Source organism: Rhinoraja longicauda, chromosome 17 (assembly GCF_053455715.1).
Source record: "Rhinoraja longicauda isolate Sanriku21f chromosome 17, sRhiLon1.1, whole genome shotgun sequence".
Lineage (NCBI taxonomy): Eukaryota > Metazoa > Chordata > Chondrichthyes > Rajiformes > Arhynchobatidae > Rhinoraja > Rhinoraja longicauda.
Genome location: NC_135969.1, coordinates 43,080,956 through 43,104,754, shown reverse-complemented (window position 1 = coordinate 43,104,754; position 23,799 = coordinate 43,080,956). Strand labels below are relative to the sequence as shown.

The 23,799-nt window shown below is 47.4% G+C and overlaps 1 protein-coding gene across 1 annotated transcript in view; it reads right to left on the bottom strand.

Moving 5' to 3' along the window:
- The window catches only part of cfap20dc (CFAP20 domain containing), a 184,807-nt gene extending 163,926 nt beyond the window's left edge, over positions 1-20,881 (bottom strand). The window contains exons 1-2 of the mRNA XM_078413761.1: positions 20,787-20,881; positions 19,527-19,628 (exon numbers count right to left, since the gene is read on the bottom strand). Coding sequence (XP_078269887.1) covers positions 19,527-19,628; positions 20,787-20,807 — 123 coding nt within the window. The 5' untranslated portion in view covers positions 20,808-20,881. The remainder of the gene's footprint in view (positions 1-19,526; positions 19,629-20,786) is intronic.
- Positions 20,882-23,799: the final 2,918 nt, after the last annotated feature.

Genomic DNA, 23,799 nt, shown 5'->3' with positions numbered 1-23,799 from the left:
TGCAGGATGGCCAGCCCATTGCTTATGCCTCAAGGACCATGACAGACGCGGAGACACGCTACGCACAAATCGAGAAAGAACTGTTGGCGGTTGTCTTTGCATGTGAAAAGTTCAACGATTACATTTTCGGCAAGGCTGCCATTGTGGAGACCGATCACCAACCACTGATTTCCATACTGAACAAACCACTCCATGCTGCCCCGGCGAGACTGCAGCATATGCTGCTGCGTCTCCAAAAGTACGACATTACACTAACCTACAAACCCGGCAAGGACATGCACCTAGCTGACACCCTGTCCCGTGCGCCTAGGAAGACCTCTAACGAGCATGCTGCCGAGAAGGATTGTTTTGATGTCATGATGGTCGATCATCTCCCCTCGTCTTGTTTGGAATTGTTGGTGGCACACACGGCAGAGGACGACACGTTGCAGTCGCTTGCGTCCGTCATTCGACACGGTTGGCCGAGCAAATCGCATATGGTACCATTCTCTGTACAACCGTACTTCCCCGTTAGAGATGAGCTGGTTATCGAGAACGGGGTCATTATGAAAGGCCACAAGGCGGTGATCCCTGCCTCACTACGGCAGCAGTATTTTGACGCAATACATAGGGGCCACCCTGGCGCTGAGGCAACGGTTCAGCGAGCCAAAAGTATGTTTTTCTGGCCTGCTTTGTCTGACTACGTGCACCAGAGGGTGCAATCATGTGCGGTGTGTAACAGTTTGGCCCCACATCAGCAAAGGGAACCACTTTTGCTGCACCCGGTTCCTGATTTACCCTGGTCCTCTGTGGCCACTGACATTTGTGAGTGGCGTGGCAATCAATATCTGGTTCTGGTGGATTCCTATTCCGGATGGTTCGAGGTCGATTTGCTCCGCACAGTTTCCTCAGCGGCGATAATTCAAAAACTGGCGAGACATTTCTCGGTCCATGGGTCTCCTCACACCCTCATGTCGGATAATGCCGGTCAATTTACCAGTCAGTGTTTCAAGGACTTTGCCATGCGCTGGGATTTTAAACACATCACCAGCAGCCCGGAGTATCCACAGTCAAACGGGCTAGCCGAGAGGGCTGTCCGTAGTGCCAAACAGGTCATGGAGAGATCCAGAAGAGCCGGGTCTGATGTATTCCTGGATCTCCTCAATCTCCGTAACGTTTCACGTGACCCGGTATTGGGTTCGCCGGCCCAACGATTGATGTCCAGACAAACTCGTACCACCCTTCCTGTTGCAAGACACCTGCTGCAGCCCCATGTTCACGAGCCCCAAGTTGTTCAGGCTCAGCTGCAACATAAACGGCAGATCCAGAAGGCGTATTACGACAGGTCTAGCCATCCTCTCCAGCCTCTGTTGGGGGGTCAGACGGTCCGTCTGCAGACCCAGAAGGGTCATGATCGTCTGGGTGTAGTTAGTGGGACCTGCCAGGAGCCGCGGTCCTATCTTGTCCAATCGGAAGGAGGAACCTACCGGCGGAACAGAAAACACCTTCTACCGGTGAATGAGCCGGTGCCATCTCATCCGCGTTCACATGGCTACACGGAGGTCGCAGATGGCAGGTTACAGACCAATGGAGGCCAGGCGTCGGCAGACCACAAGCTGGTCTTAACACCAACAAAGGAGCCGGTGATGGAATCACCCATGACTTCACTGGTGCAGTCTCCTGTGCAGAAGGCCGTTGCGAGACCAGTGCCGTTTGAACCACCACCCATGGTGCTGACACCTACAATGGGTACGGCGGAGGGCTGGTATTGTACTCGTGCAGGACGGGTCTGTAAGCCCAATCCCAAGTACCAAGACTGTGGCTAGACACTTGCTATGGACTCTGGTTAATTACGGTCGTTACCGTTCCCCTTTTGTTTATCTTACTCGAGTTGTATCCTCCTCTGTTTAGCGTTGCCGTGGTTGTCTTTTCATCCCTTGTATTAGGATGGGGGTAAGTTGTAAGTTGTAGTTGTTTCATATTGTTATCTAGTTTGGGGGGGCTTATGCTTAAGAAGGGGGATGTAGATCCATGTCTGGTTTTACTGTTGTGCACCCGGTCCATAATCCAGGCCGGGTTTTGTACTGGGTTACACTGGAATCAGGCGGGAGACTGGAGGTAATGGAAGCCAGCATCTGTACTGTAAGGCCCTGCTAATAAAGGACTTATATATATACCTGAGTGCCTCTCAATGAACACACTCACAAACACGCGCCGCCCAGCGATCCCCGCACACTAACACTATCCTACACCCACTAGGGACAATTTTTACATTTGCCAAGCCGATTAACCTGCAAACCTGTACGTCTTTGGAGTGTGGGAGGAAACCGAAGATCTCGGAGAAAGCCCACGCAGGTCACGGGGAGAAGGTACAAACTCTGTACAGACGGCGCCCGTAGTCAGGATGGAACCCGTGTCTCCGGCGCTGCATTCGCTGTAAGGCGGCAACTCTACCGCTGCGCCACCGTGCCGCCCTTTCCTCCAATACAGATTTACATACCTGTTAGAATGTTTACATAGGAAGTTACAAAGGGAAAGTTAAATGTACTAATGTTTTTATGCCTTATCCCCCACCGTAAGGTTAAACCTTATGTCCTGGATTTTATGGTCAATTGCTTTCGTGCGTGCGTCAGCTGTAATGTTTACTGAGCCCACAGAGAGTCCAATTACATGAAAAGATCATCGCATTCAACAAACTGGGCTGACACGGATAATCACTAATTAATGAAAGAATTTCAAGTGTTGTAGCTTATATAATTAAAGTGCAAACTGAAATGCCAAACCACAAAGTTAGTACTAAGGAAATGTGGATGCTGGTTTACTAAGGAAAGACACCAAAGTGCTGAAGTTTGGTTTAAACATAGAAACATAGAAAATAGGTGCAGGAGGAGGCCATTTGGCCCTTTGAGCCAGCACCACCATTCATTGTGTAAGAAAATAACTGCAGATGGTGGTACAAATCGAAGGTATTTATTCACAAAATGCTGGAGTAACTCAGCAGGTCAGGCAGCATCTCAGGAGAGAAGGAATGGGCGACGTTTCGGGTCAAGACCCTTCTTCAGACTGATGTCAGGGGAGTGGGACAAAGGAAGGATATAGGTGGAGACAGGAAGACAGTGGGAGCTCTGGGAAGGGGGAGGGGAAGAGAGGGACAGAGGGACTATCTAAAGTTGGAGAAGCCGATGTTCATACCGCTGGGCTACAAGCTGCCCAGGCCCAATTTCCGGTGGGCCTCACTATGGCACTGGAGGAGGCCCATGACAGAAAGGTCAGACTGGGAATGGGAGGGGGAGTTGAAGTGCTCGGCCACTGGGAGCATTCATTGTGATCATGGCTGATCATCCACAATCAGTAACCCGTGCCTGTAACTTCTCCCCGTATCCCTTGATTCCGCTAGCCCCTAAAGCTCCATCTAACTCTCTTTTAAATTCATCTAGTGAATCGGCCTCCACTGCCCTCTGTGGCAGAGAATTCCACAAATTCACAACTCTCTGGGTGAAAACGTTTCTTCTCACCTCGGTTTCAAATGGCCTCCATTTAGTTTCGTTTATCATTGTCATGTGTACCGGGTACAGTGAAAAGCTTTTTTTGTTGCGTGCTATCCTGTCAGCGGAAAGACTATACATGATTACATGTGGGCGTAGCGGTAGAGCTACTGCCTTACAGCGCCAGAGACCCGGGTTTGATCCTGACTACACGTGCTTGCCTGTATGGGAGTTTGTACGTTCTCCCCGTGACCAGTGTGGGTTTTCTTCGAGATCTTTGGTTTCCTCCCACACTCCAAAGACGTGCAGGCTCGTAGGCTAATTGGCTTGGTATGAATGTAAATTGGCCCTAGTGTGTATGGTAGTGTTAATGTGCGGGGATCGCTGGTCGGCACGGACCCGGTGGGCCGAAGGGCCTGTTTCCGTGCAGTGCCTCTAAACTAAACAATAAACTAATCAGGCCGTCCACCGTGTACAGATACAGGATAAAGGGAATAACACCTAGTGCAAGATAACATCCAGTAAAGTCTAATGAAAGATAGTCCGAGGGTCTCCAATAAGGTCGATGATATGTCAGGACCGTTTTCTAGTTGGTGATAGGATGGTTCAGTTACCTGAGAACAGCTCAGGCAACTCAGCGGGTCAGGCAGCATCCGTGGAGAACATGGACAGGTGACGTTTCACAGAGTGCTGGAGTAACTCAGCGGGTCAGGCAGCATCCGTGGAGAACATGGACAGGTGACGTTTCACAGAGTGCTGGAGTAACTCAGCGGGTCAGGCAGCATCCGTGGAGAACATGGACAGGTGACGTTTCACAGAGTGCTGGAGTAACTCAGCGGGTCAGGCAGCATCCGTGGAGAACATGGACAGGTGACGTTTCGGGTCGGGACCCTTCCCTTTGTTTCCCCCCTACGCCTGTAATCGGTCTGAAGAAGGATTCCGACCCAAAACGTCACCTATCCAAACTCAATAATTGTTTTTAAATACTTCTCTGGGATTAGATAGAACTATGAAACAGTAACTATGGCTTAATATATAACGAGAATATCATACGATAAATCTCAGATATTTCAGGGTGAAGCCAGTTCAAAAATGCTTCACTTTATACATTTTAACCGATTGTGTTGAAGAGAGATGTGGGCAGCAACTGAAACACTGCACAGAAATCTCAACGTTGCCCCTTGATGTTGGGGAGAGGAAACACAAAAGTGTGATAACTGCAGAGTGTATCCATCGAGACTGGAGCGACTAGGCTGGAGTACACTGGAATTTAGAAGGATGAGAGGGGATCTTATCGAAACATATAAGATTATTAAGGGGTTGGACATGTTAGAGGCAGGAAACATGTTCCCAATGTTGGGGGAGTCCAGAACCAGGGGCCACAGTTTAAGAATAAGGGGTAGGCCGTTTAGAACAGAGATGAGGAAGAACTTTTTTTGTCAGAGAGTTGTGAATCTGTGGAATTCTCTGCCTCAGAAGGCAGTGGAGGCCAATTCTCTGAATACATTCAAGAGAGAGCTAGATAGAGCTCTTAAGGATAGCGGAGTCAGGGGGTTATGGGGAGAAAGCAGGAACGGGGTACTGATTGAGAATGATCAGCCATGATCACATTGAATGGCGGTGCTGGCTCGAAGGGCCGAATGGCCTCCTCCTGCACCTATTGTCTATTGTCTATTGTCCACTAGAGTGGAATGTGTTTCCTGTTGCTTGCCACTTTAATTCTCCATCAAACTCCAGTAGCTGCAAGTGTGTCATGCATAGACACAGAATGCTGGAGTAACTCAGCGGGCCAGGCAGCATCTCGGGAGAGAAGGAATGTGTGACATTTCGGGTCGAGGCCCTTCTTCAGACTGAAGAAACGTCGCCCATTCCTTCTCTCCAGAGATGCTGCCTGTCCCGCTGAGTTACTCCAGCATTTTTTGTCTACTTTTGATTTAAACTAGCATCCGCAGTTCTTTCTGACACACAGTGTATCAGCTTGTTTACTTCCTTAGGCGTTTGGCAAGTCCCAGAGGATTCTTGCAGACTTCAAATGCGTTTTTCTGACGGTGTGCATTGTTGGTATTCCAGATTCCACCACTCTCTAAGTGAAAACGTTGCCCATTAAATCTTTCTCCTCTCTCCTAAAACCTGTGTCCTCTTGATTTACTCACTCTGGGTAAAAGACTGTGCATCTATCCTACCTATTCCCCTCAAGATCTTGTACACCTCTATAAGATCACCCCTCATCCTCCTGTGCTTCAAAGAATGTAGTCCTAGCCTGGCCAGCCTCTCCCTATAGCTAAGGCCATCAAGTCCTGGTAAATCTTCTCTGCGCTCTTTCCATCTGATCAACATCCTTCCTAAAGCAGGCTGACCAAAACTGAACACAGTGCTCCCGATACCTCAGACTAAAGAAGGGTCCCGACCCGAAACGACACCCATCCTTTTTCTCCAGAGATGCTGCCTGAACTCGCTGAGTTACCCCAGCCCTTAGTGTCTATCTTTGGTATAAACTAGCATCTGTAGTTCTTTGTTTCTACACCATACTTTCAATGCAGCCTCACCAATTGTTATAGACACAAAACGCTGGAGTAACTCAGCGGAACAGGCAGCATCTCTGGAGAGAAGGAATTGGGTGACGTTTTGTGTCGAGACCCGAAACGTCACCCATTCCTTCTCTCCAGAGATGCTGCCTGTCCCGCTGAGTTACTCCGTCTTTTTGTGTCTATCTTTGGTTTAAACCAGCATCTGCAGTTTCTTCCTACACCAATTGTTATGGTACTTATCATTGATGTACAGTACTTTAATTTACTCTGAGCTTCGTATGAAATAGGAATCCCATTGTACCCCTGGTGGATGTGGCAATAAAATAATCTGAATCTGAGTGTGCAATTCAAAACAAATTGAAACTACTCTGCAAAATCCACAACGGTAAACTTCTAAACCTTTAGGCAAAGATGCGGGCTTTACTTTCCACAGTGAATGGAAGCTCTCAAGCTAGATTATCCACCATTGACTGCGAACAGATGATAAATACACTTATTTATCCAAAGCTGATTTAAGACTTGGGTGAGACTTTTCCTTTGGTTCCATTTAGCAGTTTATCACTCTGCCTCGTAGGCTGCCCAAGCCTGTGGGAGCTTAGAACAACTGATTAATGAGCTGTTTGTCTGTCTTCTCTTATTTAATCCAATTAATTTACTATATTGATTTGGTCTCAAACTGTCACTGAAGTAGGATGGAGCTGAGCTCCCCACTGACAATGTAAATAGTGCTGTTTAGGATTGGGCACTTTTAGCTCAGACAGTAAGATGGAGATTAAATGAAAAGTACAAAATTAACACCACCCAATAAAAACTGTTTGAGGAGCGTGGCAAACAAGTACATTAATCAGTTTGTTTACAGCGGCAGTCGTGAAACATACAACGCCTGGGAAACTGCCTTACGCATTAGATGCGGCCCTTGAAGAAATATAAGAGCTGCACATCTGACAATCTTTTTGCCCCTTCCTACACACATCTCCCATCCTGTAGAGCGGCACGGTGGCACAACGGTCGAGTTGCCACCCCACACCGCCAGAGTCCCGGGTTCGATCCTGACTATGGGTGCTGTCTGTAGGGAGTTTGCACATTCTCCCTGCGACCGGCCTGGGTTTTTTTTTCTGGGAGCTCCGGTTTCCTCTTGCACTCCAAAGACCTACAGGCCTACAAATGGCTCGATTGTAATCATGTACAGTCATTCCACTGACTGTTTAGCACGCAACAAAAAGCATTTACTGTACCTCGGTACACGTGACAATAAACTGAACTGAATTGAACAGTTTTGTAGGTGAATTGGCTTGGTATAATTGTAAATTGTCCCTAGTGCGCAGGATAGCGTTGGCCGGTGTGGATTGAAGGGCCCGTTTCCGAGCTGCGCCTCTATAGTTTAATCCGGGTCCTCATTTCCTTTCATCCCTCCGTTTTGCCCCCCTTCCACATTTATCCCTCCCTCTGACTTCTTCTCTCCCTCTGACACTCTTTTATCTCTTTTATATCTCTAGCCTTTGTCACTTACTCCACCCATCTGCCAATCAAACCATCCCCCACCCCCTTCGCCTGTATCCACCTATCACTTACCAGGATAGACACAAAAAGCTGGAGTCACTCAGCGGGACAGGCTGCATGACTGGAGAGAAGGAATGGGTGACTTTTTGGGTCGAGACCCTTCTTCAGACCATCTTTGTCCTGCCCACATCTCTCTTTCATAGCTTTCTCCCCCCCCCCCCCCCCCCCCCCCCCCCCCCCCCACACACATCAGTCTGAAGAAAGATCCCAACCTAGGGGCTAGTGGAATCGAGGGATAAGGGGAGAAGGCAGGCACGGGTTACTGATTGGGGACGAGCAGCTATGATCCCAATGAATGGCGGTGCTGGCTCGAAGGGCCGAATGGCCTCATACTGCACCTATTTTCTACGTTTCTATGTCCCCTGTGCATTCCCCCCACAGATGCTGCCTGACCTGCTGAGTTAGTCCAGAACTTTGTGTTTTGCTCAGAAAAACAGTATCTGCAGTTCTGAGTGTAAGCAAAAATATGTCAGCACGTTTCCCCTGTTCCTCCAGATACAAAATATTCTGTTATTCTGCCAGGTATCCAGTCTCTGCTCATCCCCGCCACTTGCCTCATTTGATCTGATATTTCTGACTTCAGGAAGACAAGGAAACATCCTTGAGGAACATATGAAAGTCTTGGTATTTAGCTTAGATCACAATGTGGTGTGAATTTTATACCTCCAGGCTACACTAAGATTAGATGTTGGATAGATCAGACACATCCCTTAATTTAATATGTGTAGGAAAATAACTGCAGATGCTGGTACAAATCGAAGGTAGACACAAAATGCTGGAGTAACTCAGCAGGTCAGGCAGCATCTCTGGAGAGAAGGAATGGGTGACGTTTCAGGTCGAGACCCTTCTTCAGACTGTGCTCAGATCACCTTTGCAAATTAGCAGCCCATTTAACTGCGACTATAATCAAAGCAGAAGATAAACTTGCAAACATTTGCTTCTCACAACAATGAAATGGTTAACATTATCGTACACTAACTTTAACACCAGCACTAGTGTACTAAGACATTTTAAATGCATCCACGGACATCAAACAATCCGACCTCCCTTCCATTGACTCCATCTACACCTCACGCTGCCTCGGCAAGGCCAGCAGCCCAGACCATCACACAAACCAACCTCCCTTCCATTGACCCCATCTACACCTCACGCTGCCTCGGCAAGGCCAGCAACCCAGACCATCACACAATCCAACCTCCCTTCCATTGACCCCATCTACACCTCACGCTGCCTCGGCAAGGCCAGCAGCCCAGACCATCACACAATCCAACCTCCCTTCCATTGACCCCATCTACACCTCACGCTGCCTCGGCAAGGCCAGCAGCCCAGACCATCACACAAACCAACCTCCCTTCCATTGACCCCATCTACACCTCACGCTGCCTCGGCAAGGCCAGCAGCCCAGACCATCACACAAACCAACCTCCCTTCCATTGACCCCATCTACACCTCACGCTGCCTCGGCAAGGCCAGCAGCCCAGACCATCACACAAACCAACCTCCCTTCCATTGACCCCATCTACACCTCAAGCTGCCTCGGCAAGGCCAGCAGCCCAGACCATCACACAAACCAACCTCCCTTCCATTGACCCCATCTACACCTCACGCTGCCTCGGCAAGGCCAGCAACCCAGACCATCACACAATCCAACCTCCCTTCCATTGACCCCATCTACACCTCACGCTGCCTCGGCAAGGCCAGCAGCCCAGACCATCACACAAACCAACCTCCCTTCCACTGACCCCATCTACACCTCACGCTGCCTCGGCAAGGCCAGCAGCCCAGACCATCACACAAACCAACCTCCCTTCCATTGACCCCATCTACACCTCACGCTGCCTCGGCAAGGCCAGTAGCCCAGACCATCACACAAACCAACCTCCCTTCCACTGACCCCATCTACACCTCACGCTGCCTCGGCAAGGCCAGCAGCCCAGACCATCACACAAACCAACCTCCCTTCCATTGACCCCATCTACACCTCACGCTGCCTCGGCAAGGCCAGCAGCCCAGACCATCACACAAACCAACCTCCCTTCCACTGACCCCATCTACACCTCACGCTGCCTCGGCAAGGCCAGCAACATAATCACGGACCAGTCTCACCCCGGTCACTCCCTCTTCTCCCCTCTCCCATCGGGCAAGTGGTACAGGAGTGTGAAAACGCACACCTCCAGATTCAGGGGCAGTTTCTTTCCAGCTGATGATGGACACAGAAAAGCTGGAGTAACTCAGCGGGTCAGACAATATCTCAGAAGAGTCAAACACTTCTTCAGACTAACTGAAGAAGGTGCTCGACCCGAAACGTCACCTATTCCTTTTCTCCAGAGATGCTGCCTGACCTGCTGAGTTACTCCAGCATTTTGTGAATAAATCGATTTGTACCAGCATCTGCAGTTATTTTCTTATAGAGTCAGACACTTCTTCAGACTAACTGAAGAAGGGTCTCGACCCGAAACGTCACCCATTCCTTCTCTCCCGAGATGCTGTCTGACCCGCTGAGTTACTCCAGTTTTTTGTGTCTACATGCATCTTCAGTTTAAACCAGTATCTGCAGTTCCTTCCTACACACTTCTTCCCAGCTGTTATCAGGCAACTGAACCATCCTACCACAACCAGAGAGCAGTGCTGAACTACTATCTACCTCATTGGTGACCCTCGGACTATCCTTGATCGGACTTTGCTGGCTTTACCTTGGTCTAGATGTTATTCCCTTGTCATGTATCTATACAATGTAAATGGCTCGATTGTAATGGCGTATTGTCTTTCCGCTGATTGGTTAGCACGCAACAAAATGCTTTCCACTGTAGTATAAGAAAATAACTGCAGATGCTGGAACAAATTGAAGGTATTTATTCACAAAATGCTGGAGTAACTCAGCGGGTCAGGCAGCATCTCTGGAGAGAAGGAATGGGTGACGTTTCGGGTCGAGACCCTTATTCAGACTGATGTCAGGGGGGCGGGACAAAGGAAGGATATAGGTGGAGGCAGGAAGATAGACAATAGACAATAGACAATAGGTGCAGGAGTAGGCCATTCGGCCCTTCGAGCCAGCACCGCCATACAATGTGATCATGGCTGATCATTCTCAATCAGTACCCCGTTCCTGCCTTCTCCCCATACCCCCTGACTCCGCTATCCTTAAGAGCTCTATCCAGCTCTCTCTTGAATGAATTCAGAGAATTGGCCTCCACTACCCTCTGAGGCAGAGAATTCCACAGATTCACAACTCTCTGACTAAAAAAGTTTTTCCTCATCTCAGTTCTAAATGGCCTACCCCTTATTCTTAAACTGTGGCCCCTGGTTCTGGACTCCCCCAACATTGGGAACATGTTTCCTGCCTCTAACATGTCCAACCCCATAATAATCTTATACGTTTCGATAAGATCCCCTCTCATCCTTCTAAATTCCAGTGTATACAAACCTAGTCGCTCTAGTCTTTCAACATATGACAGTCCCGCCATTCCGGGAATTAACCTAGTAAACCTACGCTGCACGCCCTCAATAGCAAGAATATCCTTCCTCAAATTTGGAGACCAAAACTGCACACATTACTCCAGGTGCGGTCTCACTAGGGCCCTGTACAACTGCAGAAGGACCTCTTTGCTCCTATACTCAACTCCTCTTGTTATGAATGCCAACATTCCATTGGCTTTCTTCACTGCCTGCTGTACCTGCATGCTTCCTTTCAGTGACTGATGCACTAAGACACCCAGATCCCGTTGTAAGTCCCCTTTTCCTAACTTGACACCATTCAAATAATAATCTGCCTTCCTATTCTTACCACCAAAGTGGATAACCTCACACTTATCCACATTAAACTGCATCTGCCATGCATCCGCCCACTCACACAACCGCGCCGTTGTGTTTGGCTGCCTGCCACTGTATGTTTCTTTTTTTTCCTAGTCAGATGTGCAGCACTTTGGTCAACGTCGGTTGACCAAATAAATTGACTTGACTTGACTTGACTTGTCCAAGTCACCCTGCAACCTCATAGCATCTTCCTCACAGTTAACACTGCCACCTAGCTTTGTATCATCGGCAAATTTGCTAATGGTACTTTTAATCCCTTCATCCAAGTCATTGATGTATATTGTAAATAGCTGCGGTCCCAGCACCGAGCCTTGAGGTACCCCACTGGTCACTGCCTGCCATTCTGAAAGGGACCCATTTATCCCCACTCTTTGCTTTCTGTCTGTCAACCAACTTTCTATCCATGTCAGTACCCTACCTCCAATACCATGTGCTCTAATTTTGCCCACCAATCTCCTATGTGGGACCTTGTCGAAGGCTTTCTGAAAGTCGAGGTACACCACATCCACCGGCTCTCCCCTGTCAATTTTCCTAGTCACATCCTAAAAAAATTCCAGTAGATTAGTCAAGCACGATTTCCCCTTCGTAAATCCATGCTGACTCGGAACGATCCTGTTACTGCGATCCAAATGCTCAGCAATTTCGTCTTTTATAATTGACTCCAGCATCTTCCCCACCACTGATGTCAGACTAACTGGTCTATAATTTCTCGTTTTCTCTCTCCCTCCTTTCTTGAAAAGTGGGATAACATTAGCTACCCTCCAATCCACAGGAACTGACCCGGAATCTATAGAACATTGGAAAATAATCACTAATGCGTCCACAATTTCTAGAGCCACCTCCTTAAGCACCCTGGGATGCAGACCATCAGGCCCTGGGGATTTATCAGCCTTGAGTCCCATTAGTCTACCCAAACCTGCCTAATGTGGATTTCCTCCAGTTCCTCCGTCACCCTAGGATCTCTGGCCACTAGAACATCTGGGAGATTGTGTGTATCTTCCTCAGTGAAGACAGATCCAAAGTACCGGTTCAACTCTTCTGCCATTTCCTTGTTCCCCATAATAAATTCCCCTGCTTCTGTCTTCAAGGGACCCACATTTACCTTGACTATTTTTTTCCTCTTCACATACCTAAAAAAGCTTTTACTATCCTCCTTTATATTATTGGCTAGTTTACCCTCGTACCTCATCTTTTCTCCCCGTATTGCCTTTTTAATTATCTTCTGTTGCTCTTTAAAAGAGTCCCAATCCTCTGGCATCCCGCTCTTCTTTGCTATGCTATACTTCTTCCCTTTTATTTTTATGGTGTCCTTGACTTCCCTTGTCAGCCACGGGTGCCTCTTACTCCCCTTAGAATCTTTCCTCCTCTTCCTGGGAAGGGGGAGGGGAAGAGAGGGACAGAGGAACTATCTAAAGTTGGAGAAGTCAATGTTCATACCGCTGGGCTGCAAGCTGCCCAAGCACACGTACACCTACTCAGTACACGTGACAATAAACTCAACTGAAACTGAAACGGTTTATGTTTTCTCCCCCCTATCTCCTCTATCACTTCTCTTTGCTAAATGTTCTATAGAAAGAGATCGGGTAGACAGTCAGAACCTTTTTCCCCAGGTTGTAAATGTCACAGAGGAGAGAGCAGAGCTTTAAGGTAAGAGAAGCAAAGTTGAGAGGAGACTAGACCAAGTGGACCCGTTGGGCCCAAACCTCTCCTGCATTGGTGCAGCACCCTCTCCTATCCCCCTCTCCTCTCCTCCCCCTCCCCCTACTCCCCTTCCCCTCCCCCCACTCCATCCCCCTCAACCCACTTTATCCTTCCTCCTCCCCCTCCCTCAGAGATAGATTTAAACTTTAAAATGTGAATAACTTTAAAAATATAACACCGATTTCAATGAAACTTCTTCCATTAGCACCGAAGGGACGGTGAGTAAGGTGGGCCTAAAATTGTCGCGCTATCGTGTACAATATTGGCTGTAGTTCAGGTATGTAGATGTGAGGGGCAAGTTTGTTTTTACCCAGAGGGTTGTGAGTGAGAATAAGCGAAACTAAACTTTATTATTATTACATGCAATGCTGCTGTGAACATAGACACGTGGCTGCAATGTTATTCAAGCACCAATATTGCTCCAATTCGATACTGTCGATGTAATTTCTGGAATCTGGGCACACTCTGTTCAATGAGAAGCACATTTAACAAAAGGAGAGTATCATTCCATGAGTCAATGATATTCATCGTTCTCAGCAATGTGCCACAAAATACTGAGAACTATATTCTGCAATCTATCTTTCCTTTCCTGCACCAACTGACCTTGAGTTTGGCTTGACGGGGAGTCCAGAACCAGGGGCCACAGTTTAAGAATAAGGGGTAGGCCATTTAGAACTGAGATGAGGAAAAACTTTTTCAGTCAGAGAGTTGTGAATCTGTGGAATTCTCTGCCTCAGAAGGCAGTGGAGGCCAATTCTCTGAATGCATTCAAGAGAGATCTAGATAGAGCTGTTCAGGATAGCGGAGTCAGGGGGTATGGGGAGAAGGCAGGAACGGGGTACTGATTGAGAATGATCAGCCATGATCACATTGAATGGCGGTGCTGTCTCGAAGGGCCGAATGGCCTCCTCCTGCACCTATTGTCTATTGATTGTATTTGTGTGTGGTGTAATCTGATCTGACTGGACAACAAGCAAAATAAAGCTTTTCACTGTGTCTCGGGTCACATGACAATAATAAATCTTATGAGAAAGTTTACACCGAACATTATTCAGTGCTGAAGAAAGGTCTCGACCCGAAACGTCACCTATTCATAAGTTCATAATTGATAGTAGAATTAGGCCATTCGGCCCATGAAGTCTATTCTACTATTCAATCATGGCTGACCTATCCCTCCCTGCTAACAGCATTCTCGTGCCTTCTCCCCATAACCCCTGACACCCGTACTGATCAAGAATCTATCTATCTCTGCCCTAAAAATATTCATTGACTTGGCGTCCACAGCCATCTGTGGCAAAGAATTCCACAGATTCACCACCCTTTGTTTAAAGAAATTTCCTCCTCATCTTCCTAAAGGGGCTTCCGTTAGTTCTGAGCTGTGGCCTCTGGTCCTAGACTCTCAGACTAGTGGAAACATCCTCTCCGCATCCACTCTATCCAGGCTTTTCACTATTGGGTAAGTTTCAATGAGATCCCCCAACATCCTTCTAAAGTCCAGCGAGTACAGGCCCCATGACGTCAAACGCTCATCATATGTTAACCCACTCATTCCTGGGATTCATTTTCTCCAGAGATGCTGGGCAGTCTGAAGAAGGGTGGCGACCCAAAACTTCATCTACTCCCTTTCTCCAGAGATGCTGCCTGACCCGCTGAGTTACTCCAGCACTCTGTGAAACGTCACCTATCCATGTTCTCCAGAGATGCTGCCAGACCCGCTGAGTTACTCCAGCACTCTGTGAAACGTCACCTATCCATGTTCTCCACAGATGCTGCCTGACCCGCTGAGTTACTCCAGCGTTTTGTGCCCATCGTCGGCGTAAGCCAGCACCTGCAGGTTCTTCCTACACATTATTCAGTGCTTCATTAGGTTTAGATTTATTATTGCCACATGTACAGAAGCACACCGGTTTTGCATGCCATCCAAACAGACCAGGTAGAAACGTAGAAACATAGAAAATAGCTGGAGGAGGAGGCTATTTGGCCCTTCGAGCCAGCACCACCATTCATTGTGATCATGGCTGATAATCCACAATCAGTAAGAATAAGGGGTAGGCCGTTTAGAACGGAGATGAGGAAAAACATTTTCAGTCAGAGAGTTGTAAATCTGTGGAATTCTCTGCCTCAGAAAGCAGTGGAGGCCAGTTCTCTGAATGCATTCAAGAGAGAGCTAGATAGAGCTCTTAAGGATGCGGAGTCAGAGGGGTATGGGGAGAAGGCAGGAACGGGGTACTGATTGAGAATGATCAGCCATGATCACATTGAGTGGTGGTGCTGGTTCGAAGGGCCGAATGGCCTACTCCTGCACCTATTGTCTATTGTCTAACCCGTGCCTGCCTTCTCCCCATATCCCTTGATTCCACTAGTCCCTAGAGCTCTATCTAACTCTCTTTTAAATTCATCCAGTGAATTGGCCTCCGCTGCCCTCTGTGGCAGAGAATTCCACAATTCACAACTCTCTGGGTGAATTTTTTTTTTCTCACCTCAGTTTTAAAATGGCCTCCCCTTTTTTCTTAGACTGTGTGGCCCCTGGTTCTGGACTCCCCCAACACTGGGAACATTTTTCCTGCATCTAGCTTGTCCAGTCCTTTCATAAATTTTATATGTCTCTATAAGATCCCCTCGACCATAAATAGATACAAACAGTTCAAACTCACGTACAATAGATAGTGCCAAGGGGGAAGATACAGGGTGCTGAATTTTGATCTTAGCCTTGTAACACAAGGCAGCACAATGTGGCGCAATATTAATTCATGCTCCACGCAATGAATTGTAGAGAGGAGATGGCAAATATCCAAAACTTATTGACCCTAGCCATTTACAAAATTTCATTTATATAAACACACAAATACAACCAACTCCACTAGCAGAAGAGAAGACCCCGTGCCTGCACAAGATCTGAAGACTTCATTAAACATGAATTCAAACCATGGTTTGACAACAAGGGTCACAAACTGGTGCCACTTCCATTGATTACATGCATAAAGGTAGAGTTATCTGACACAATTTATCTGCGAGATTTCATCTTTGATGTTCTGTCAGTTTTATGTAGCCGATTTATTCATGGTGTTATGAAGTAAAGTTATGCAGGCAGCCATGGGTAAATCTTAGTGTGCTGACAACAATATAAATCAGGTTGGCAAAAATAATTTGAAGTTGATGGCGGTGAAAGTACCAATCCGGCGTAGATTAAAGAAGAGATGGGAAGGGGAAGGTTATTTATGTTGGTTTTGTTACAATGGCTGCCTCGAAAATCCGCTCGAGTGTCTTATCCTGCTTTCATTCCTGTCGTGATTGGAAGCCAAAAAAAAAGGAAAATCAGAAATGAAAGTGAAAGGAAAAAACCCCAGATAAAATAACTTCCAAGGGCTTGATGTTAGACATTAAAGAGAATCGGCTTTCGTATATTCAAAAAAAATAGAGCTTGGGTCAGAACAAGAGCCGACATCAAACGACATCAATGGACACTTTACACGGAAAATCAAAAGGAAATCTGAAGAAATGGAAATGATCAGAAAATCTATTTTATGTGACACCAAGGGGTAATGAGGAAAGTTTCTCTGGTCTACACACTTCATCGTTAATGAAATGACAACGCAAAGAACCGTACTTTATTTTCCCCGTACCACGACACCACCCCCCCGTCCCAATCAAATACACATACAGATGCCCCTAGACGTACGATGTTTGGACTTACGATATTCCGACTTTACGATGGGGCAAAAGTAATACACATTCAGTAGAAACCGCACTTCAAATTTTGAATTTTGATCTTTCCCCGAGCTAGTGATATGCATTTTCGACTTACGATATTTTCGATTTACGATGGGTTTATCTGAACGTATCTGTGGAATTCTCTGCCTCAGAAGGCAGTGGAGGCCAATTCTCTGAATGCATTCAAGAGAGAGCTAGATAGAGCTGTTCAGGATAGCGGAGTCAGGGGGTATGGGGAGAAGGCAGGAACGGGGTACTGATTGAGAATGATCAGCCATGATCACATTGAATGGTGGTGCGTACAGGCTCGAAGGGCCGAATGGCCTCCTCCTGCACCTATTGTCTATTGTAACCCCATCATAAGTTGAGGAGCACCTGTATACACACTCTATACAATCACTGTATCATTTCAAGCAGCCCTTGTTTTCCCTCTCTCTCCATCCATCCTCCTTCCCAGTTCCCCAACCAGTCTGACTGTCTCCGACTACATTTTATCTCTGTTTGCTTTGTTGTTACCTTCTCCCAGCTGACAATGATCTATTCCAAGGTATTTATTCACAAAATGCTGGAATAACTCAGCAGGTCAGGCAGCATCTCATATTTCGCTTGGGCAGCTTGCAGCCCGGCGGTATGAACATTGACTTCTCCAACTTTAGATAGTTCCTCTGTCCCTCTTCCCGATCCCCCTTCCCAGTTCTCCCTCTATCTTCCTGTCTCCACCTATATCCTTCCTTTGTCCCGCCCCCCCTGACATCAGTCCGAAGAAGGGTCTCGACCCGAAACGTCACCCATTCCTTCTTTCCTGAGATGCTGCCTGACCTGCTGAGTTACTCCAGCAATTTGTGAATAAATACCTTCGATTTGTACAAGCATCTGCAGTTAATTTTCTTACACATGATCTATTCCACATTTTCCTTGACCTTCATTCCCTTGGTCCTGTTTTCACACCTCGCACTTCCTTATCTACACATTTACTTATCTATTTACCGCCCACTCCCCTGACATCAGTCTGAAGAAGGGTCTTGACCCAAAACGTCACCCATTCCTTCTCTCCCAGAAATGCTGTCTGACCCGCTGAGTTACTCCAGCATTTTGTGTCTATCTTCAAGTCAAAGTCAAGTCAGGTCAAGTTTATTTGTCACACACATATACAAGATGTGCAGTGAAATGAAAGTGGCCACGCCTGCGGATTGTGCTAAACTACAAAACAGAATAGAATTTTTTTTTTTTTTAAACCAGCATCTTACTGTTCTTTCCTACACATATACACTGTGACATTTTTCCCACTATGCAGTTCAGGTGATCACTGGATCACAGACTACAGTTACATTCTGACAGGCCATTATTTGGTATCTAGCAGGCACCCGAGAGCCTGCATTACCAGTGGTCTTCAGACACATGGAGCTTGTACTCTGGACCTCAGCGATATGTCGATAAAAGTGCTCAGTTTTCCTCCCACATCCCAAAGACGAGCAAGTTTCCAGGTCAATCGGCTGCTAGTGCTAGTGGGCAGGGAGTAGATGTGAAAGTGGGATAACACAGAATTATTGTGAAAGAGCGATCGATAGTCGGCATGGACTCAGTGGGCCTAAGGGCCTGTTTCCATGCTGTGTTTCTAAACTCAAACTAAACTCAATTGTTTGTTCCAATTATCCACTCCCACCCCCCTCCCCTGTACCCCTTGCTGTTTATCGTTATGTTTTGCTATCCAAAGATGCTGCCTGATCCACTGACTTCCTCCAGTCTTTTGTTGTATTTGCACAAGGTTCCAGCATCAGTAGTTTCTTGTATCTCCATATTCATGGTGTCATAGGGCGTGGAAACAGGCCCTTCAGCCCAACTTGCCCACGCCAACCAACATGCTCCATCTATACTCGTTCCATCCGCCTGTGTTGTGCCCATATCCCTCCGAACCGGTCCTATCCATGTACCTGTCCAAAGGTTTTGTAAGAAAATAACTGCAGATACTGGTACAAATCGAAGGTATTTATTTCACAAAATGCTGGAGTATCTCAGCAGGTCAGGCAGCATCTGAGGAGAGAAGGAATGGGTGACGATTCGGGTCGAGACCCAAAACGTCACCCATTCCTTCTCTCAATAGACAATAGACAATAGGTGCAGGAGTAGGCCATTCAGCCCTTCGAGCCAGCACCGCCATTCAATGCGATCATGGCTGATCACTCTCAATCAGTACCCCGTTCCTGCCTTCTCCCCATACCCCCTCACTCCGCTATCCTTAAGAGCTCTATCCAGCTCTCTCTTGAAAGCATCCAACGAACTGGCCTCCACTGCCTTCTGAGGCAGAGAATTCCACACCTTCACCACTCTCTGACTGAAAAAGTTCTTCCTCATCTCCGTTCTAAATGGCCAGATGCTGCCTGACCTGCTGAGATACTCCAGCATTTTGTGAAATAAATGTCCAAAAGTTTTATTACTTTCCTATTTTCTTAATCTGATCTGTCGTGATGTGTTGTGGTCAAATTAGCACAGGTCCATTTCCCATCGTTCAACAGTAGCACATTTTAAATATACTTCATCGGGTGACATATACTGAGGGATATTTTGAAATAATATCTAGGTAGACAAGTCTTGTGCCACCAACTGTTTATATTACAATTTAAATAAAGCACTGGTCTTATGAAATATTATAAACAAATGTATGCCAAACAGATGCAGTAATCACAAGATTTTAAAATATAGTGTTGGAAGCCATTTCACAACAAAAAATATCACTCCAAATGTACCTCACTTGCCAATAACTTACTTTCTGAACTGCTGGGTTTCCACAAAGCTTCCATTTTGCAACTGGATCTTTGCCTTGTGAGCTGAAGATTTCCACAAAGGCTCCTCCCTTTATTTAAAAGAAAGTTTTCCAACTTATTAAAGCATTTTCTCCTAAATCAGCCATTCAGATACACGAGCTCGCAGAGACTAATCAGCAAATAACGTTTCATTAATGGATCAAACCATAACTGCAAGAGAAAACACAAAATGTTGTGCTTCAAAGAGTATAACCTTTGTATCATGTTAAGAAGAAAGGCAAAAAATAGTTTCGCGTAGAAATGGAAAATTGGTTTATTAAATAGTCAGGTAAAAATGGTTTATTATACGAGTAGAAAGGAAAATTAGTTTTGAAATAGAAATGCAAAATTGTTTTATTACATGAAGTGGAAAGGTAAAATGTGGTTTATTATATTAAATAGAAAGGTAACATTGTTTAATTAAGGTGAAAGGTAAAATGGGATTATTACATTAAAATGATAAAATTGTTTTACTAAATAGAAACCAATTGTTTTACTAAATAAAGTTAAAGTAGTTTATCAGATTAAGTGGACAGGTAAAATAATTTCCCAACAAAATCCACTGGTCCGACATGCCAGAGGTGTTATTGCAAATCCATTACCTCGTATAGAAGATATTATCAATGCATTAGCTTAAATAAAGTTTAAGTAAATTGGAATTTTCATTTGCCTCACAACAGAGACAAAGTGCTGGAGTAACTCAGCGGGTCAGGCAGCATCTCTGAAGAGAAGGGATGGGTGATATTTCATGTGGAGACCCTTTTTCAGACTGAGGGTCAGGGGAGAGGAAGACACAGAGATAAGGCAGGGTAAGGTGTGAAAACGACAGATCAAAGGCAGTTACTAATACAAATGTAGAACGGTTATCCATATCTCTGTCTCCCTCTCCCCTGACTCTCAGTCTGAAGAAGGGTCTCCACCCGGAACGTCAGCTATTCATTCCTTCTCTCCAGAGATGCTGCCTGTCCCGCTCAGTTACTCCAGCACGTTGTGTCTTTCTTCAGTGTAAACCAGCATCTGCAGTTCCTTCCCACACAAGGAGCAAACAGCAGGTGCTGGGTTACACAGAGTGCTGGAGTAACTGGGGATCTGTGGAGGACATGGACAGGGCGGCGCAGCTGCTTCCTACAGAGAGGTGTGTTACTGTTGTTGTGGTGTGTTGTTGTGTCAGGCATTGCCCGGAGATGCAGCGTGGGGGCATTCATTACCTGGTACTCGCCCTTGAACATGGTGCCGGGGGCGGCTGTGTGTGTCTGTCGCTCACTGACACTGACACTGACACTGACACTGCCCGGCCTGTCCTGTCCTGTCCTGTCCTGGGTCTGTCCCCGGCCTGAGCTGGGCCAGTAACAGTGACAGTGACCGTGCCCGGGCCGGTGTAGCGGGTGTAGCAGGTGTAGCAGATGTAGCAGATGTAGCGGCCGCTCCTCCAATGGCGGCGCCCGGAGACGCGGCGATACTTTCCCGTCGCCATGGTGACAGGACGCTGCCGCCCGGCCCCACGCATGCGCACACCTGCAGCGTGGCAATGTGTGTGATGGTGTGTGAGTGAGTGAGTGTGTGAGAGTAAGTGAGATTGTGTGAGAGTGTGTGTGATTGTGTGTGAGTGTGAGATTGTGTGTGAGTGTGAGATTGTGTGTGAGTGTGAGATTGTGTGTGAGTGTGTGTGTGAGTGTGAGAGTGTGTGTGTGAGTGTGAGAGAGTGTGTGTGAGTGTGTATGTGTGTGTGAGTGTGTGTGAGTGTGTGTATGTGTGAGTGTGTGTGTGAGTGTGAGAGAGTGTGTGTGAGTGTGAGATTGTGTGTGAGTGTGAGAGAGTGTGAGTGTGATAGTGTGTGTGAGTGTGTGTGAGTGTGTGTATGTGTGAGTGAGTGTGAGTGAGTGTGAGAGAGTGTGTGTGAGTGTGTATGTGTGAGTGAGTGTGAGTGAGTGTGAGAGAGTGTGTGTGAGTGTGAGTGAGTGAGTGTAAGATTGTGTGTGTGAGATTGTGTGAGTGTGTGAGTGAGTGAGACTGTGTGTGTGTGACTGTGTGCGTGTGTCAGTGTTTGTGTGACACTGTGACTGGGTGTGTGCGATTGTGTGTTTGAGACTGTGTGTGCGAGAACTGTGTGTATCTGTGTGTGCCTGTATAATTGTGCATGTATGTGTGTGACTGTATGCATGTGCATATATGTGTGGGCGTGACTGTATGCATGTGTGTGTGTGACTGTATGCATGTGCATGTATGATTTTTAGATTTTTAGAGATACAGCGCAGAAACAGGCCCTTCGGCCCACCGGGTCTGCACCGCCCAGCGATCCCCGCACATTAACACATCCTACAGGGACAATTTTTACATTTACCCAGCCAATTAACCTACAAACCTGTCCGTCTTTGGAGTGTGGGAGGAAACCGAAGATCTCGGAGAAAACCCACGCAGGTCACGGGGAGAACTTACAAACTCCGTACAGACAGCGCCCTTAGTCAGGATCGAACCTGAATCTCCGGCGCTGCATTTGCTGTAAGGCAGCAACTCTACCGCTGCGCCACCGTGCCGCACAATGCCGTGTATGTGTGCATGAGTGTGTGTACTGATATTTACTCTGTGTTGCATGTTGACAGCTGGGCAGTGGAGATTGTAACCAGCAACTGCACATTATTTTAAAGCATCTGCACCACACACTGATAGTCGGGGTTGCACAGAGAGCAGGCACACCAAGGCCAGACTCCCCCTGACCCTCACCTTTCACCCCACCAGCCTCCACATCATCCTCTGCAGTTTCAGTCATCTCCAATGCGATCCCACCGCTAATCACACATTCCCATCTCCACCACTTTCCGCTTTCCGCAGAGACCGCTCCCTCCACAACTCCCTGGTTGGCTCATCCCTTCCCACCCACACCTCCCCTTCTGCTACCCAGCTACTTTCCTCTGGAACTGCAGGAGATGCAACACCTGTCCCCATATCTCCTTCCTTGACTCCATCCAGGGACCCCGACCGTCCTTCCAGGTGAGACAGAGGTTCACGGGCACCTCCTCTAACCCCACTTACAGTAACCGCTGTTCCCCCTGTGGGCTCCTGTACATCAGCAAGACCAAGCAAACACTTAGCGACTGTTTCCATCAACAGTGCAGTGCAGATTGCAAACACCTTCCAGGCCTTCAGGCCAGCACCACCATTCAATATGATCATGGCTGATCATCCAAAATCAGTACCCCGTTCCTGCTTTCTCCCCATACCCCTTGATTCCGTTTGCCCTAAGAGCTATATCTAACTCTCTCTTGAAAACATCCAGTGAATCGGCCTCCACTGCCTCCTGTGGCAGAGAATTCCACAGATTCACAACTCTGGGTGAAAAACCTTTTCCTCATCTCAGTCCTAAATGACCGACCACCTTATTCTTAAACAATGACCTGTGGTCCCCCAACATCGGTAACATTTTTCCTGCATCTAGCCTGTCCAATTCCTTAAGAATTTCACATGTTTCTATAAGATCTCCTCTCATCCTTCTAAAATTCCAGTGACTACAAGCCCAGTCGACCCATTCTTTCAGAGAATCTCTTTCAAAGAAGGGACCTTTTTATGGAGCAGTTTCTGGATGCAAGGGTATAAAATATGTTGTCCTAGCACAATGTAGGACCTGCTTATGATGCCACCAATGGACCTTTCTCATCTCCTGCTGGCTCTGATTTGTTAGAAAATAGGTGCAGGAGGAGGCCATTTGGCCCTTCAAACCAGCATCTCCATTCATTGTGATCATGGCTGTTGTGATATTGCTGGGACTACTTTGTGTATCCAAGGACTACTTTGTATGCCTGTGTATATAAGTGATTGGTGTGATTAGGCGGTCACTCTGGATCCAGGCGGCCTTGGGATAAACAGCCTGGAGTACAAGCTGCACCATGATAACATCTTAAACATGTGCCAACCCTGCAGTGGGAGCCCAGCAGTGCCAGCCCAGCAGTGGGAGCCCAGCAGTGGGAGCCCAGCAATGCCAACCCAGCAGTGGGAGCCCAGCAGTGCCAGCCCAGCAGTGGGAGCCCAGCAGTGCCAGCCCAGCAGTGGGAGCCCAGCAGTGCCAGCCCAGCAGTGGGAGGCCAGCAGTGCCAGCCCAGCAGTGGGAGGCCAGCAGTGCCAGCCCAGCAGTGGGAGCCCAGCAGTGCCAGCCCAGCAGTGGGAGCCCAGCAGTGCCAGCCCAGCAGTGGGAGGCCAGCAGTGGCAGGCAAATCATGGTGGTGGAGC